Raw genomic sequence first — 18,795 nt, forward strand, 5'->3', positions numbered from 1 at the left:
GAAGTCCAGATTCTCGGTTCTCATGAGGCAGGAAACACACACCAAGAGCACAGTCACTCCTAGAGTCTTGCAAACTAAGTTCTCCTTTCAGCTTTGCTCAGCAAAAAGAAGACCCTGCAGCAAGAAGAGGAACTTCTTTGTTCTGTCAAGTTTACTTTTCCTCAGCCCTAAGTATTCCTTACCTATCCTGACCTAATGCAGAATCCAAGACAGAGTAGGTGATGGTCGGAAATTATGGGGAGAAGCCTGGGTCACTATTTCATATATTAGAGCTAGGGTTCATGCCATGAGCTAGAATTGGGAGTGACTAGTTGTAGAACCTCACTTTCTTCTTCTGCAAGAGGAAAGCTTCAGTCAGAAGCCATCCTTGAATCAAGGAACTAGGGCTGGCAAGATGGCTCAGTAGATAAGGGTGCTTTCGGCTACACCGGAAGACTTGAGTTAGACTCCCAGGAATCACATGGTGGAAGAAGAGAACCAACTCCTTCAAGTTGTTCTCTGACCTCCTCATGTGTGCCCTGGAATGCTTATGCATATGTGCAAATGTGCTCTCTCTCTCTCTCTCTCTCCCTCTCTCTCTCTCTCTCTCTCTCTCTCTCTCTCTCTCTCTCACACACACACACACACACACACAATCAATCAATCAATCAATAAGCAAGCAGCAAACTATAATAATGAAATAGCTAATATGTATTGAACTTTGAATACAAGGCTAACTCTGACGTGATTTCCTAGGATCAAGTGCTTTGAGGGGTAGGGTGTGGCTGTAATGGGACGGAATCATAATGCAGATGGGTAGGAGCCGTGGTTCTCACGGTCTCAGCTTGGGTCCATAGAGAATAGCACCCCTGAGATTCTGTGAGGAACCCAAATTCTCACGCCATAACTGCTGAGATAGAAAGAGAAAGGCAAGGTCTAATGACTCGAGTTTTCACAAATCTTCGGGGGATTGAGGTGCGACTTGAAAATGGAGAACTCAGTTGTGGTCAGTGGGAACAGAAGGCAACAGGCGTATTGCAGCATTCCGTACTAAGACTCTAGGCTTAGAACTAACCTTAGTGTTTAAATCATCTCCACAGCTTCTTGGGGTTATGGGTAGAAGCTGGGAAAACTCACTCCAGAGGCAGAAGCTTAGAAATGAAAGCTTTCTTTTCTATGTGTGCAGGGGGACGGCAAGCTCAGCATCTGAGCTGTGTCCCTGAAGGGACAGTGTACATTTTTAACCTATGGGAACACAAAACAAGAGGGAGTGCGGTGACTCCCTCTAATCAATCATACTTTGGCACAAGGGGTTAAGCAAGGAAGTTAATGTTGGTGACTGGGCCTTTTCCCGGTCACCTGGTTTCAGGGTTCTTGATTCAGCTCTTGCAGTCAGGTCCCCTCCTGGACTTTGGTCCAGAATTTAGAATGTGATAAGGGAACAAAGGAATGAACAAGCTGTGGTCAATTAAATTGTGATAGGCAATACATCTACCACCATTTACATAATCGGCAACTTCCCTCTTCACTGGTTAACAGACAAACACGGACCACCTGAAGAAGCAGGATAGGAGATAGTTCTGGGGCCTGGGAACGTGAACTCAGTTTTGGCCCAGCCAGCGAGGTAGAACTTGTTCTTGATGGCTGGACTCAGGGAACTGCCTCCTACTGTTTGGAAGTTTTTGTATGTTTGTCATATTTGAACAGGATTTTGAAGCTAAGCAATAGATTTTAAAAGAGATTGTGTAGCAATGGGTATCAATGAGTGTGAATAAAAACAGAGTGAGTTTCCTTATGTCCTACAGTGACGTTTGCTCCACAGAGTTCCTGCAAAACAGTCAATTTGGGAACCGGGCTTCTTTCTTGTACATACCTGGCGTCCCAGAACTTAGAAGCTTGTTCCTAGGGACAATACGATTTTGTTCCCGTGAGACCCTAGACTCAACATTTTCATGATTTGATCAATATCTAATCTTATCTATGTGTGTTTGTGTCTATGAGTACAAAAGTTAGTCCTGAACACACACATAAGTGATTTACTAACATAAACCTCACAACTTTTAGTAGCAACATACCTTGTGTCAATATAAACATACCTGACAGTATGGTTCTTCATACTCAGCCAGCAAATCCTTCTCGTGCTTACAAACATAATACATCACATAAGTCTATACCTGGGAACCATTCTAATACAAGGATTCACAAGACAAGAGTAGAATGACGTCACCTTGTGTGATCTCAGCTGGGAGCCTGTGCCCATACACATGTGATCATTTTTATGAGCGTTTTTTGAGCATGTTTCAAGTGTCAGGCCCAGTCTTAAGCCCCTGGTATAAACGTGTACAATTAATCCAGTGAATATCATTATGCAGGAATGGGCATAAAATACTTAAGGCTTGATTTTGATGTCATAAATTTTTGTAAGTAGCTGAATTCACAAAGAGTGGGCCAGAAATACCATGAGCATCAACTATGTTTTAACACTTCGCTTGTGTGAAATCATACAGTCATCATCAGCCTAGGAATCTCTACAAATCTGTGGTGTTCAGCTGAGCCTTTGACAGGAAGAAATAAAACTCAGCAATGCAAAAAGTCAGAAAAATTAGATTATATTTACATTATAACTTGAGGATTCGAACTGTTTTTTGTTTTTGTTTTTCATAAATCTATTTTGTGTTGTTTCTTCTTCCATGGTCTCCTGATAAAATAAATCTCAAAATTCAAGGGAAAAAAATGGGTCTTACAGAACTCCATTGAATTCATTTTTCCAATGTACTAAATTGAAATGTGAATTTTCCATTTCTCTGATAAAGCGTCGTACTAATGACAATATCGTGTTTCTGTCCAACGACTAATGTCCTTTATAGATTTCACCCTCTCTTTTCAGAGTTTGGCCATGTGTTTTATCGTGAGTAATATACTAACCTTGCATCTTTCTGTGATCTTGGGTAAAATAGTGAACTTCATGGAATTTTAAATTTTTTTCTCGTTCTTTATAACAAGTCTTACAGTTTTTCATATGTGATCACTTCTCAGGTTAGCAATTCATTTGTTGCTAAATAATCGAACCCACAGAGTCTTCCTATCGCCCAGAGCGGGCTCGGGCTGTATACCCTGCAGACTGAATTACACGTTGATTACGCCTTGCAATTACCATCTCCCAGCCATCACCTTCTCTGCCTCAGATTTTTGACCTGCAGGGTGGTACTAATCACCGCAACCCTCAGTGTGTTTGTGGGGCCGATGGACCGTGCCACCAGACAGAAGAACTAGTCAGGTTAAGTGAGCTCAGACTCGGTGAATCTCAGCATTGAGAACAGTAGGAGTGGGATGTCGTCTCCCTGTCTGTCTCTACCTGCTCTGGAACACATAGTCATGACACCCCACTGAGGACCTTGCCAATCTGTCAGGAAGGGAAAACACTCACCCGGAGTCCTTCCCTATGCAAATAGAGCATCTCAAACTGAGCCAATAGGCAAGCATCTACCCCTGGACCCCGCCCTACTCCTCAATGTTTATAAAGTCCCTAACCACATGCAATAAAGTGCATACATTATTTTTTGCCGAGGATCATTTGAGAGTGGCTGTTTTACTGAGATGTAAACACTTGGGGAAGAGGTTTCTCTCCTGAAGCATTTATCAGTGGACCTTGGACCTGCCTGACTGGTCAGGCTCACCACCGCCCACCACTGCCAGCCACAGTCGCTCCTGTCGCAGGCACTGGCGCCGCTGCAGTATTGGACCAGACTCAGTACCCCGGCCACCCAAACCTCCTTGCTTCCCTTCTAAGGGCTGTAACACTTCTGGTTTTCCTGGCCCAGTCGAGGACCAAAGAACCTATTTGTCCTGATTCCACAGGGGACGACAATGTTAAATTTCAAACCCAGACAAACAACTGACGCACTTCCTTGGCATATCAAAACAGACCTCGCTTCCAGTTCTCCCAGCATCCCTCAGTTCCTACTTGTTCCACGGTATGGTATGGCTGTCACCCTGCCCCCTAACCTGAACTCTCCAGCCCAGAGACTGGGCTGCCCTTTGCCCAGAGGATTTTCCCTATTTAATCCAGCTATTTTGGCTGCCTGCCCTTTTTGTACCTTTGGTGTCCTGGCTACTGCACCAGGTTCTCCTCTCTCTCTTATCCCTTCCCCTCCCCCCTCTCCTGTCATGATCACTCTGGATTCTCCCAGATGTTCTGTCTCTGACTATGCTCGCCCACGTGTCTATAATAAAGTTTCTCCTCCACCATACCTAGGAGCAGTCAGATCCTTTCCTTTCCGTTTTATTCCTTCACAATAAACGGGGGTGAAACATGAGTATACTCTCTTATACCAAGCACTTACAGCAGGGCCTGACATACGGAACATGCTTTCGAAATGTTAGTAAACGTTGTGGGACATATTTGTTGTTTATAGATAAAAGAAGCATACAAGGAAAAGAACTCCAACGCAATTCAGACCCATGAGTTTGGGATGAGTCTTTATAAAGTAAATATATGAGGCCAGACTGGGCCAGTTTGTATAAAACGGCTTGCCCCTGACAATTTACACAATGTTGCTGACCTTGCTTTTCTCTTCTGTATGGGAGAGGAGCATCACTCAGGATAGGTTTCATGAAAAGAATTAGAATATGGGGGTTGGGGATTTAGCTCAGTGGTAGAGCGCTTGCCTAGGAAGCGAAAGGCCCTGGGTTCGGTCCCCAGCTCCGGAAAAAAGAACCAAAAAAAAAAAAAAAGAATTAGAATATGAAGCTTCCGGTCCTATTTGCCTGACAAACTGAAAGCTCTCCCTCCGTAGAGGAGGCACTTCCTGTGTGCTGTGTTTGCCAGGTAATTGCCACAGAAAGAGTGGTTTCTGATCTAAACAAGATTCCCCATCTCTTCCGGAATGAAAATCTAATAAATCCTAAATCTTGAAAAACAAACAAAACCTTAACAGATAAAGCAACAACAAAAAACACGGTCTATGGAAGGAGTCTAATGACAAAAAGGGATGTGGCGCCATCTATTGGAATTTTTGAGCATTGGGCTACAATATTTTCATATCAGAGCCTTGGATAGTAATTGGGGGAAAGAATAAGACGTTTAGTGCAAGTACTAAGTATAATTTTCAAATTTAACAATAATTTCATATTTGAGAAGGTTTTATTTTTAACACCTATTATTAAGGTGCATTTGGCACAGTGAACCACTCACCATTGATGTTGCCGAGTGTTTGTGCGTGTGTGTGTGTGTGTGTGTGTGTGTGTGTGTGTGCGCGCGCGCGCGTGTGTGTGTGTGTGTGTGTGTGTCTGTGTGTGTATAGTTGTGCTTATAAAGGTGCATTCACTTGTCTTCTGGGCAGTGGTGGGCCGTCTAGATCCACTGAATAAGAAGAAGTTTATCACTTCATCACTGAAGCAGGAAGCGTCGTTCTAGACTTTGAAATTGGAACAAAGGTGGATGTGAACTGAATGCCATAGAAATAAATGAATATGGAACCATTCAGGTGTTGGACGGAACCCTCAGGAAATAGGAGTCAGGACAAAAGCTATGCATAATTGAGCAGTCCTGGTCTAGGCGTGCACTAGATGATCATCACTCCCGCTCAGATCCTGCACTTTGGTTGTCTAAGGCTCTGGAGGTAAGGCTGTCTCCCTAGGTAACACTAGGAGGTGGGTTCTGTTCAGGAATCAGATTCTACACGGCAGTGAAGCTGAGGTCAAAGGGTTGGCTTATAAAGACCTCAGAAAGAGCTGAAGTGTTTTCTTATATCACATGGCTCTCAAGGATCCTAAAAATCCCATCAGAAACTTGATACTCGCCAAAGGGCCAGCTCACAATGATGGTATGGCTTACGGGTAACACAGTGAAATCTCACGAATGTTAAGTAAATGGCAGTGTGCTACAGGGGAGTTGTGGGAGGAGTGTTGGAGGGAACCACTGTCTTGGACTGAAAGGAAGCCGGCTTTTGGACCTCTTACCCAAACCTCTGGGAGGAACCAGCGTGCGAGCCTACTGAATAGGTAAGCACTTTAGCACTACCCATGAGAATGGAGACTGGAAACAGTGCAATAGGCCTGAGGAGATGACAGAGAGCAGAAGCACTCATGGGAAACTGTCAGCATATGTCTGCTGGAGCCTCCCTTTGCTGCGTTTGTTGTACAAGAGGGTTGGTTATACAGTTACCCCATCCCCGTCCCACCCACTTCTGTGTAGAAGGCTGATTGATGGCTCCTCTTGAAACTGGAGCTTTGAAGGCCAAAGCCGTGGTTCTGGAACCCCCAAAGGCTCTGCCATCCACTCCATACGCCAATTAAAAGGGGCAATGGTAAAAGTAAAGATGAGTAATGTTTAAAAAAAATCAGAAAGGAATTTTATTCAACATGACCACCTTGGGAAGGAAACCAAGAAAGGGCTCCAAAGAGCCCACATTCATCATCTGGATCCTGACACGAGTTTCAGATTTAAACAGAAGAAATCGAGCAAGGCCCAAGACGTTCTCTGCCGTATGTCATTCTAGGGATTCAAAATTTAGGACAACGGCTTATTTATGCCTTCAGCTGAAGTGATAGTGACAGACACTGACAGAGATGTCAGTTTTCACCAATCGGCCCTTGGGCTCGAGTGAAGAGGCTCTACTCATCAGCAGGAACAGTTGCGGGCGTCCATTTGAGCTGTTTGCTCACAGGCCTCTGGATGTGAAGGAAATGGCCTGTAAGCAGCTGTCCCGCCCACGTTTGGACCTACTCTTATGCGTTCAGGAGCAGCGACTAGTAGATTCAAGATGGCTGCCGACTGGGGCATAATTCCCAACAAGAAGTGCGGTTTATTTTCCACGCCTTCAATTCGGTTCACTCCACTTCAGTTATAGTATATAGTAGAAAGGTTCCTCCCCCGTTTCAGGCTAGGCTTTGATGGAGTGGACGGTGTCTAGTTTCTTGGAGTCCCGTGCGACTGTGTTGGTTGTTGGCCCTCCTGATGGAGGAACTATTTGAAGACATCTTGAGGCTTCACAGACGGGATGCCCAACTAAAACCAGGCTTTTAACCACGAACGAGCCACTTCTCTACCCATTGGGTGTACACCTGCGTGAAGCCAGTGTGGATCCTCCAGATACGATCAGCCACCAGGCAAAAAATCTGAGTGGCCTCATGAGGAGCAGAAAGCAAGTCTTGACAGCACGTCTGAATTCTGCAGATTGTGAATATGGGGAAATGAGTTCTTAGTCTTTTAAAAAGTATTTTTTAAATGGAAATGCATGTACCTCAGGTATCCCCATCCCTTTCCTCCCCCTACCCTTCCAAGGCATCTCCCACCTCACTCTCAAAGTTATGGCTGCTATTTTTTTCTAATTGTTCTTATATATACGGATATGTCTATATGAGTATATGTATATATGTATAAATGTGCCTAATTATATAAATAACATCCGCTGCATCCATATAATGTTACCTATATGTATGCGACTTTAAGACTCACCATTTTTTACTGGGGCTCTTCCCTGGGGAAAGCCATTTCTCCCACTCTCAGCATTTCTTAGTTGCCATTAGGTCTTGGAAGGTGCCAACAATGGGCATGCAGACACGAAAGAGGGGGTTCTCATGGGGCTTCGACCTTGGGGTTTTTAGTTTGAGTTTTGTGCAGCTGGAGATCGCACTAAGGACTGCAGAGAAGCAGTTTACTGGTGAGCTGCACACATCTAGAACCATTGTTTCATTCCAGTCATAAGTTTGCGATACATTGATATTTAAAAGTAGATATCTGCGGGTTGGGGATTTAGCTCAGTGGTAGAGCGCTTGCCTAGGAAGCGCAAGGCCCTGGGTTCGGTCCCCACGCATACACATACACACACCCCCCATGCATCCCTGCACACAATGCACACACATACATACATGCACATACCCCCATGCACCCATGTGTGCACATGCACACACATATACACACACGCGTGCTCTCACCCATGCACCCACACACGCACGTGCGTTTGCACATACACTCGTGTGCTCACACACACAAATGAATGTGGTAATTCACTTTCATAATCCCCAGTGGTCAGTGCATGGGATTGCTATGTTTGGAACTGGCTTTGGCTACATAGTCAGTTCCTGACCAACTTGGGCTACAAGGAGAGAGACTTCATCTCAAAACACGCAAGGAAACAAACACATGCATTATAAACCAAATGAGTCGAACGGTAACGAAGTTCTCTGGCTTACAGTAAAATGACTGGTTTGCGTTACTTTGAGGATCTGTGTGCAGAATCACAGACTTACACAGCAAAGGATGCTGATCATGTGTACCATCAGACCTAAAGCTCCGATTAATTGATCTTGCATTTACAAGACCTAGGTCTTGGTTATTTTAAACCTCTCTTGTTTTTCACCTGAAACCTTACATCTCATTGAGGCTGAGAGGAGGGATGTGAAGTCTTGCACAGTTCTTTGCCTTTCTTTCAGGAATCTAAATGCTATTTTGGAGAAGCTAGGCTGGAAGGATCAGGGCTTGGGAAAATCAACATTTTAGAGAAGACTGTGGGGTTGTCTCAGGGAGGCCACCAAAAACTCTGGTCTCTGGGTTCGGAAATCTGTGATCTGCAGAAGCAGTGGCCAGCTTTTCCGGAGGTCGGGGCCGGAGAGGGCAGGAAGGGGCGGGGAGTGCTGGCCACGATTCTGCCCACCCCAGTCGCGGCAGAGTCAGGAGGCAGAAGGGATGGGAGGGTTGGGGGACCTCGCTGTGGTATCCAACCTCCGTTGGACCTGAGGGACTGGAGCGGGAAGCCTTGCCCGGAGCCCCGGGATCCGCCGCGCCCATGGGCTCCGCCAGCGCGGCTAGCTGCGTCTCTGCGGGCTCGCGGGTCCTGGACACACCGCGGGCGCAGCGCTAGCGGGGCTCGGGGCTCAGGGCTGGGCAGGCGCGTTGCTGAGGTCCCCGGGATCCGGGGGCATGCTGCAGCCTTTGCCTCGCGTGGGAACGGCGCAGGGAGTCACCGCACCGTGCTGCCCAGGCCCGGAGGCTCCCGGCCCGGCCTGTGGGACAAGAGCCAGAGCCTGGGGCTGATTGTAATTGGGTAAGTTCACCCGGGCTGGGTGCAATGAGTTCTAGATCATGGCTTGGTTTTGTGAGAAGTGCGTGATTTTTTTTTTTTTCCGGCCTGCAAAGGCGAAATCCCATCTGGTGTGTGCGTTCCTTCCTGCATTCATTCATGAAATTGTAGCATGCTGGCATCAGCAGGCCTTCCCAAGTGATGTCACTTCTGCGCTCAGAGAAGCAGTACTGTGTACCAGAAGGCTTCTCCAACAGTCCCCAGAACTAGGATTGCGTCTTAGATTTCAGAGGATCATCCCCCCTCCCCTTGGGTTTGTTTGCCACACAGTCAGATCCTTGCTGGTTTTAATTCAGGAGTAGAGTTCTTGCCTGGCTTGTGTGAGGAGGCCCTTGCTCAACTTTCAGCCTGCAGAAAGAAAACACACACACACACACACACACACACACACACACACACACACACACACACACACACCCTGACGATTCTGCGTTTTAATCTAAACACTGTACCGATTTCAAATACTGCTTTCGGACAGAGAAATGGTGTTTTGAAGGCTGTGAGGACTGTTTAACATTTGAACTTCCACAGAGCAGCTTGAACCGAGGTTTGCAGGTTGTCAGAAATTCACCATTAATTGATTGATTGATTGATTAATTAATTAATTAATACAGACTAAGTGAAGTCTCTGGAGGAACTCCTGGAGATCTCTGTTTAGCCCTAAAACTTCCATGCGCCTTATGGTTCCTTTCAGCTCAGGGGAGCCCACATCTTGGTTTTAAATGTGCACACGAGCAAACTGTTACTATCTCTAAAACTAAGCGTAAGGAAAGGACTAACATAAAACTAGCAAATGTCTACATACTGGGTATCGTGACTTTAACAGACATCGCACCGGGTGTAAGTTTTAAAGTGCTCACAGGCTCGGATCAGTCCTGTAAATTTGCACCCTTCGTCTGAGCAGAACACGAAGAAGTGAGCGCCGTTCACAGGGGATTAAGAGGTTCAAAGTTATGCATGGAATCAGTGTTTGGCTAGAGAACAGAGAAACCTAAGGACTGAACCTAATAGTAACATAACACAAGGAGCAAAGGACTCTTTGCAGACTGCTTTGAATGCCATGTCAGCTGTGAGTGACCTGCCTTCTAGCTTCTCCGTGGGTCTCGTGATGGATGCTTCTAGGATGAGGGACCATGGCTGCTGTGTTCTCGGTTTGCAGATGTGGGTGTTGAGCCCCAGGGAAGAGACATCAGTGGGTGAGTCCACCATGAAGAAGGCGTCAGAAAGAAAACCATCACAGTCTTGCATCATGACACCATCTGTCTGGATGGCATGTTAGCTCACATCTAAGTCATGCTCCTTACTGTTCAAAATACGTCTAGTCGACATATTTGATCTTTGAAAAGCTGGTTTATCAGAATTTCTATGATTACCTAAAAGTTGAATCACAGTGTAAGCGATTTTAAAGACAGCTTAGGAACATCTGAACAGTGCTAATAGAAAGTGGTTTATTAGCATGCGAGCTGGGAGCATGGGAGAGAGAGAGAGAGAGAGAGAGAGAGAGAGAGAGAGAGAGAGAGAGAGAGAGAGAGAGCGCACAAGAACGTATAAAGGCTTTCAATGGGCTAAGTTTTTTTTTCTGCTTTTTTTTAACATCTTTGCCTCAGAATGTTTTGACTGCACTTAAAATGTATAGGTAGTAGGAATGGAAAATAACACCGTTCTGTTAATCACTGCACAAAAAAACATCAGTATAAGGCAGATGTTCTTGACTAATCTCTTCAGATAGTATTAACTTTTTAAAAATTCACCTTCACAGCGAACATAAGTAGGTTATGTAAAGGCTGGGTATTTTCCATTTATGTAAAAATGTAAAAAGTTAGCCACCATTTTAATTAAAAGCAAAGCTAACCTTTAGCTTTAAAGCACACCAAATGGTCGCTTTATTTGAAGTATTGAAAGTTCAGGTCTTTCCCCCATGTTAAGTTAATACGTGCTTTCTTAGGATGGAATCTATTCTTTCTACCAGCAAACACAATTGACTCTCTGCTAAACATGAAGTGGGATTTGGATAAAGAGGAAGGAAAGCTTTAGAAGGTTCATTGACAGGGTATTTTAATGATTAACATGAACTGGGCCATGTTGGTTTAATAGTTTACTTAGGTTATTTTAGATATTTTAATTTTCACTAAATTTTAACATTTTGAGCCCTTGGAAATCCGTAATGCACACCGGACAGTAGTACAATTACATGTTCGAATGGCTTCTGAGTGATTCAGATAGTTTGGTGGGTTTCAGTAATTGATATGGGATTAATGATTGCTGTGGCATGCTCACTGGGTTTTGTAAGGGGCCTGGTTAAAGAGCAGCACGAAGCCAGACCATGCTCCTCTTGACAAGCAAGCCTTAGGCCTTGGAAAAGAGCTATGTCAGAAGTATCCTCAACTATTCTCCACAACTTTGTGTTTTTTGGCTTTCTCACAATTGTTATTATAATTTCAGATTATGTAAGTATTCTTTTAGTTTGCTGGCAGCCTTGATTCTAAGACAAATAAAAAACGAGTTCTGAAGCCTCTGTAGGGAGGAAGAGGGGTGACCCTGAACAGCGGGGGCTGGGGGTGGGAGGTGGGAGTGGGGGGAGAGGATTATAAACCCATACACACTAGCTCTGTCCGACTTCCCTTTCCCCCCTTTCTCCTCAGAAGGGGACTTTCAGAAGGAATCAGGAAGCACAACTCTGAAAAGAACAAATATCCTTTACCTACAAATTTTACGAGAAATGTGCAGAAAGCCATTGATAAATTCTCCAGGTAAGAAACAATTATTTTAAATGCTGACCCAAGCAAAGATGTGCTTAGTAAATATTGGGGCAGGGCAGAATCATTAATATTGTTTTGTTTTTGATCAAGTAAAATGATACTTAACAAAATGATTGTTAAACCAGCTTTCTGTGAACTTTCGAAAACATGTTTAAGGGGACAATGAGGAAGCAGGTCTGAGCAGAGAAGTCAAACCTGGGTAGAATGGCCGAGCTTCCCAGCTCACGTGATCTCTGTGTTTCTTCCTACAGCGAGTCCCCCTCATCCTTTTCATCCAGTGGGAGCCGCACACCCACAGAGGCCCACAATTCATGGCCTGACTCTTCCACACAGAGCTCCACCACGGGACTGTCTACGGAGAGGAGCTCAGTTTCTTCGTGGAGAGATGATGTATGTCTTTGGTAGTTTCAACAGCCTCATGGGGATGGTTTATGGAGAATTACTTTTCAGTCATTTATTTATTTGTGTGTTTGTGGGAGAGGGCAAGCACTTAACTGTGATGCCATTCAGAGGTCAGAGGTCACCTTTCAATCTCTTCCTCTCCTGCTCTCCTCACTTTTGTTGTTGTTGAGACAGAGTCTCTCACTGAACCTGAAGTTAGCCCAGGGATCAACTTACCTCCCCAACCCCAGTCCCAGCAAAATTACAGGGGCATGCTCCTACCCTCCCCACAATCCCCACAGCTTTCAGTTGGACGCTAGGGACCCAAACCAGCCTCACATTACACAGTCCTAAGAATTGCTTCTTAGGTTCAAAAAAAGATCTTTTTACTATTTATCTAAGCATTACAAAGTATATCATGTATATTATATATTTATGTATTTAAACTGTTGCATGTGAAAATATCAAGATGTCAAAATGTAGAGAAAACTGGTTAATGGGTAGCCCAGAGCCTTAGCTGTTGATGATTTTCTTCCTCCCACTCTACAACCCTGCCTGCTATTCCACTGTACCTAACTTTTAAATAGTATCCTACGGCTAGACACCTCAGACACAGCCTCCACAGCGAAGAAAGCAAGTAAGAGGAAGTTATGGAAAAGCAAACGCTGTAAGATATCTCTATGATTCGAGGACCCTGACACCCCCAACCTGTACCCTGTGCCCCGGAAGTCTAAGCCAGGTGTTTCACTTTTGCCTTGGCCTGAGACATCCATCAACACTAACTCGACTTTGGGTATTTTGTGACCATGAGATTCTCAGGCCAGTGAGATATTTAACTGCAGAAGTTCTGGTTTCACTAAGATTTGCAGAATCTCTAGTCTCCTTCGTCATTTCCCCAACCCCATTCCCTATGATGCTGGCTAAGTAAAGATCAGTTTTTGTATCTATGAGGAGGAGTCTTGAATGATCTCATAATTGATGTTGTAACTCCTACTGTTATTTAATAAATGTCAGACTTAATATAGGAGATCACTGATCAGAAAAGTAAAAGTTAGTGTACTGGTCTATCTCGCCACAGAGCCCACAATTTTACCTTGTTTTTCTTCCTCTTGTTTAGTGCCCTCCACTATATAAACACCGTTGATGAAGCCCGTGCGCTGTAACTTTTAGTGAGGTTATCTCTATCCTGAGATCAGGCGGATGACGGTGGCGTGGACACAGATGAGTGGGGTCTTTGAATATGTACTTCTGTTTCAGGAATTTGACAAAGTCAATGCACAGAAAGTCCAGCAGCTGTTTTGGGAGGTTGAGGAACTGCTATTTGAAGGGAAAGTGAGTGCCCAGACCCAGAACCTCCTGACTGAATGCAACGAATGGGCAAGAAGATCCCTCCACCTTAGGTACAGAAATCTTCTGGAATGAGGCTCAGATCTACGCACAAGCGATTTCCCTTTATTCCGCCAACACATTGTGACTAAGAACATTTACCCAAGTTAGAGTTCTTATCCAGAACTTAGTCTTAGGTCCCAAGGAAAGCTGGGCACATGCCTTTTAACTTGTTAGATGGAAATCTAGGTTGTTCTCCGAGACATGTTGTATACACGCTGGTTGCAAGTCTGAGGAGTGTCCCTTCGTCTTTGAATTCACTCTGTGAGAGTGGCAGACGCCTGTCTGGCTGGGAGCATCAGCACTGGGCTGGGGGAGAGTAGATATTGCCGGGTAGGGTGGGGTGGGGGCGGGGGATGGTAATGGTGGTGCTCCAGGGGCTGAATAAGTCACTTGCTGAAAAACTTGCTAGAAGGGCCCAGACTTCCATTCCTCTTTAATCTTCTTCAGACTGAAAGGAGACATTTATTACTCTTTATATTCAAGACGGAAAGTGTGGGTGGGAAGCACGGCTTTCTTTCTTCACTCAGCCTTGCTGTTAGGGGGAAGAGGAACCCATTTTAGTGTTCTCAAGTTCTGAGCTGAGCAGAATGGAGTGGAACACCAACACACGTATGCTTGGCTTTTCTGATTAGCTTGGCAAGGGAACTTAGAACGCGCTGTCTTAGCTAGGCGTGCTGAGGGATGTTAGTAACCCTAGTACTTAGGAGGCTGAGGCAGGAGGATCGTTAGTTGAAAGCCAGCCTTGGATACATAATGAAACCATGCTTTAAAAACAAACAACAACAAAAAAACAAAACAAGAAAAAACAAAACCAAAATCCATAAATACCCAACATCAAAGAAGTCTTGCCTAGTCAGCTTTAAACAATTCTTCATGCAGCCCTTCAGAATATGATGTGGGCAGTGGGTAGGAGACTGTGTGGGTCACTTTTCTGGGCACGGTGCACTTCCCCCACGTCAGGAGTCCTTTCTCTCACCATCACCTTCCGTGTTCCTATGAAAACCAAGAAGGGAAGACAGACAATGAAAAAAAAAAAAACACCGGCCGAGAGTGTAGGTCTAAGTATTTTTTTTATTAACTAGGCCTATGCAAATGTCGGTCTGTATTGAGTTTCTCTGAGCCTCTTTGCGGAAAACAGTGCTTCTCAACCTTCCCAATGCTGCATGTGCCCCTTTAATACAGTTCCTCCTGTTGTAGTGACTCCCAACCATAAAATTATTTTACTATTTCATAACTAATTTTGCTACTGTTATGAATCATAATGTAAATATCTGATATGTGACCCCCAAAGAAATAGTGACCCCCAGGTTGAGAACACACAACCCTAGATCTTCAGGTGGCTCGTTCGTTCTCTCTAAGCCATTCATCACTCTCTCAAGCTAACTATGATTCTGATTTGCACCTGATCAACCAATAAACGTAAGTGGTGACGGGGCTGGACACCTCTGCTCGCTCTTTTAGTTCAGACTGAACAGAGCCATTGCAACACTGTGATAAGTCTCTCAACCCCATACACACTACACCTTACCCTCTGTGCCCTTCAGATCCAGTATCGCATTCTACATTTAAAATCATGAAAAACTTTCCTCTTGTCTGACAAAAGGAACTCCCAGCTTCCCAGCCGTTCTTCTCTTGCAGGGTGTTAGGAAGACAGCTCATCCCACCAACTGATGAAGGTTTCCAACACTTCCAGGGGATCCTGCCTAGTTCTGCTAGTCAGAAGCCTCATGTCCCGAACCACATCAGCAGCACCAGAGAGTAAGTTTATATGTGTCGTTTGTACAAAAAATATTTGTAGCCAACATGGTGGTGCACACGTGGTAATCTGAGCATGAGAAGAGTAAGCAGAGGGATCTGGTAATCCTCAGCTCCTTCGCAAACTTAGGGCAAACCTGGGCTACATGGACTCTGTCTCAAAAACTTAACCCTAGAATATTTGTTAACTTTATTGTAACTCTCCTCATATTTAACTTTCCGTGAGTCTTGACTCTAACTAATTTACATGAAGATTGAGATTTCAATCGGAGGCAGGCACAATGCTTTTCACAAAATGCTCTGACACTAGATTGATGCTTTGTCTTCAGATGTGTTTGTGTTTGTGCATATATGCAAAACAAACATCGAATAAACGCATAAGCACAGGGGAATTCGCATGTTTTAAAGATTTTAAAAGATAAAGCCTAACTCAAAATCAAACACCTCATTGGGATGGGTTCTAAGCTTCTAGGCACGAGGCAAAGAAATAAAATTTTGTCCAGTCGTCTTTTGGTCACTAACATATTTTGATGAAATCTTGTGATTGTCACTTACGAATGCGGGGGCTGTGCTCTCACATCCGTTCAGACCTGCAAGGGGGATGGGGTTACATGTGCTGGTTTATGACTTTAGGAAACCTTTAGCCTTTTAAAAGATCTCTGAGGTTAAATGTTTTAGAAGAAAGCTGGGTGTGGTGAAAGGTACCTGTGATTCCGGTGCTAGGGAGGTGGGAGTAGACCAATCCCTGGCAGGGCAACCCATTCTCCTTGGCACGCTACAGGCTAATGAGAGGACCTGTCTCAAAATACAAGGTGGGTAGCTCTTGAACCAAGACCCAAAGTTGTCCTCTGGCTTACACACACACACACACACACACACACACACACACACACACACACACACACACCACTGGTTCAGAAAATAGGTATTCTGTCAAATGTAATATTTTGGGATGTTTCAGAGACCAGTTACCGTGCAGATAACTTAGAAGTCCATCAGTGTCATGCAAGCCTTACATTCCTGTGTTGTACGAACTCTCATGAGGATGTTTCTGCTCCCAGGCTGTGTATTTCTGGCTCTCAGATAGTCCCTGAGGTGCTCTCAGCTTCTGCCCTGACAGACCCCGATGGCACAGAACAGGACCTCACGTCATGTTCATCCCTGAAAGAAGAGGTCTACCACATGGATGGAAACATTGAAGAATATTTCGCTTTTGACAGGAAGCAGGAGTAAACTGAATTTTATTTTCCATACTTCGTAGTTATAATATCAACTCATCATATGCTTTTAATAGTTTGTGTATTTGTTACTTATGAGAAATTCCTGTTCTTTTGAGAGAAATATACCCCAAAGAGGTTAGATCTTGGTAGGACACGTAAATGCTAGAGCAAGGCATTTCTTTCTTCTCAACAATGTGATAGATAGAAAGAAAGGGCTTTGTTTAACATTCTCATGACAGTGAACAAGGACGTTGGAGCCTTATGCCTTGGGGCTCCAGGTTCCCTACACTTAGCTTCCTGGAGATAAAGAGAAAGTTCCAATCTTGGTGCTAAATGCATATTTTGTTTTAAACAAAATTTATGACATCACAATTTTTCATGATTAAAAGCAATACATTAAAATGTAACCAGGTACTGAATCAAGTCCTGGAAACTACAAGTCATATGGAATTTTTTTTCTGATCACCACGGCATCAAAATAGAAATCAATAGGAAATCCAGAGACTTCATCAAGAGAGAAATTAGACAGATACTCCTGAATAGTTCATCTCAAAACAAATGGAGATTGGATCACAGCACAGCAAAATAGATGGCCCTTAAGAACCACAGCTCGAAAAGTAGATATGACAGCACTAAACGTTTATGTTTAGAAATAAAGGAGGAATGCATAGAAATAAAGATAGACTTTTACACATGGGAAGACAGAATAAACTTAGTCCCGAGATAGTTAAAGTAATAACAGAGTTCACAGCAGAAACAAAGAAATGGAGAATCCAAAAAAAAGAATAAAAGCATCAGTAAAGAGTCAATTTTTTCTTGCCTGTTTTGTGTTTCCCAGTTCTGTTGACATATTTGACAAATTAAAATTGTATATTTTAACAATAACAAGGGACTCATTAACAAGACAATGCTATATTTATTGATATATATGGATACATACATGTTTACAATGTATATGTTCATAAGATCTATGATAGGTATGTAATAGGTAAACAGATGATAGAAATATAGATATATGAGAGAGAGAGAGAGACAGAGAGAGAGAGAGAGAGACAGAGAGAGAGAGAGAGAGAAGAAAACAGGTAGATAATGATTTCAACCTTAACCCCAGCTAGTCTACTAATGAGAATGAGTTTCATCCTAGTGGGGATGAGCATCTTGAACAAAACCCAACACTCCGTGGCAAGAAGTGGCGTCAACATGGGCTTCCTCCCATTTCCCCTGTTGACTGTATCAGAGATGCCGTGGCAGCAGAAGTGTTTGATCACGTTTGGAGCAATGTTGTAGAAATCCTGGAAGATCTCGTTAGAAAAACCTGGGAATCTGCACTCACAGGTACTTCTTTAGAGTTTGGCCTCCGGGGAAGAATTGAAAAGACCTCATAGCCACAGCTTTCTTATGCCCCGCCTCATGTTTAGGCTGGACTCGGAACATGACTGAGATGGGAAGTAACCATTCTGCCTTATACACAGGCAACCTTTGATCACATGGAAGGGGCATCATTACTCTGGGACTCTTCTTTGTCCCATGATGTAATCTGTTCTACAATTGATAAGAAATCCCTGTAGCCAGTTGTTCACTAGAGTCCCTGCCTTCTGTGTCAGGACCGTTAAATCAATGTCTATAGCATAAACTCACGGTAACCCAGGATACATATTTCTCATTGATTTTTTTTTTCTGTTGACGCAGATGGAAAAAAGCATAAGGAAAAGCTGAAAGTGGCTGAGAGTAGATCTCCACACGTGCTCATGTCTCGTCTCAACACGGATGTTTGCAGTGTCCCCCCATCTCGAAGCTCTGAAACGCTCCAGCCATCCTTGGCTCCCCACTTTAATCCACCCCAGGTACGTGCACTGACGCCTGTCTCTCCACTCCTGTATTTTTATGCCCTTTGCATCTATTTGTGGAGAGTGTCATTTTATTCACCCCTCTCCCTCATGAATCTCACACTGTCTTGTGCTTGAGGACAGTGACCAGCTCCTATCATGGTGTTTGAAGGTGTCTTAGAACAACAACAACAGAAATCACTTAATACAGCAATTGCTGCCTCAGAAAGGGTAGTAAACAGCTTATTTAAAGAGTACTTGGGGGTTTGGGGATTTAGCTCAGTGGTAGAGCACTTGCCTAGCAAGCACAAGGTCCTGGGTTCGGTCCTCAGCTCCAGAAAAAAAAAAAAAAGAGTACTTGGGGTTTCTCGATGAGATTAAAATGCAATATGGTTGTTGTGTG

At 44.1% G+C, this 18,795-nt stretch overlaps 1 protein-coding gene across 2 annotated transcripts in view; it reads left to right on the forward strand.

The window, feature by feature from the left end:
- Fam149a (family with sequence similarity 149, member A) overlaps window positions 1–18,795 on the forward strand; it is a 59,232-nt gene that overhangs the window by 24,655 nt on the left and 15,782 nt on the right. For both annotated transcript variants that reach the window (NM_001427705.1, XM_063275519.1), the window contains exons 2-8: window positions 11,705–11,812; window positions 12,073–12,211; window positions 13,460–13,602; window positions 15,230–15,349; window positions 16,408–16,575; window positions 17,711–17,901; window positions 18,256–18,410. In NM_001427705.1, coding sequence (NP_001414634.1) covers window positions 11,705–11,812; window positions 12,073–12,211; window positions 13,460–13,602; window positions 15,230–15,349; window positions 16,408–16,575; window positions 17,711–17,901; window positions 18,256–18,410 — 1,024 coding nt within the window. The remainder of the gene's footprint in view (window positions 1–11,704; window positions 11,813–12,072; window positions 12,212–13,459; window positions 13,603–15,229; window positions 15,350–16,407; window positions 16,576–17,710; window positions 17,902–18,255; window positions 18,411–18,795) is intronic.

Source organism: Rattus norvegicus, chromosome 16, assembly GCF_036323735.1.
Source record: "Rattus norvegicus strain BN/NHsdMcwi chromosome 16, GRCr8, whole genome shotgun sequence".
NCBI lineage: Eukaryota > Metazoa > Chordata > Mammalia > Rodentia > Muridae > Rattus > Rattus norvegicus.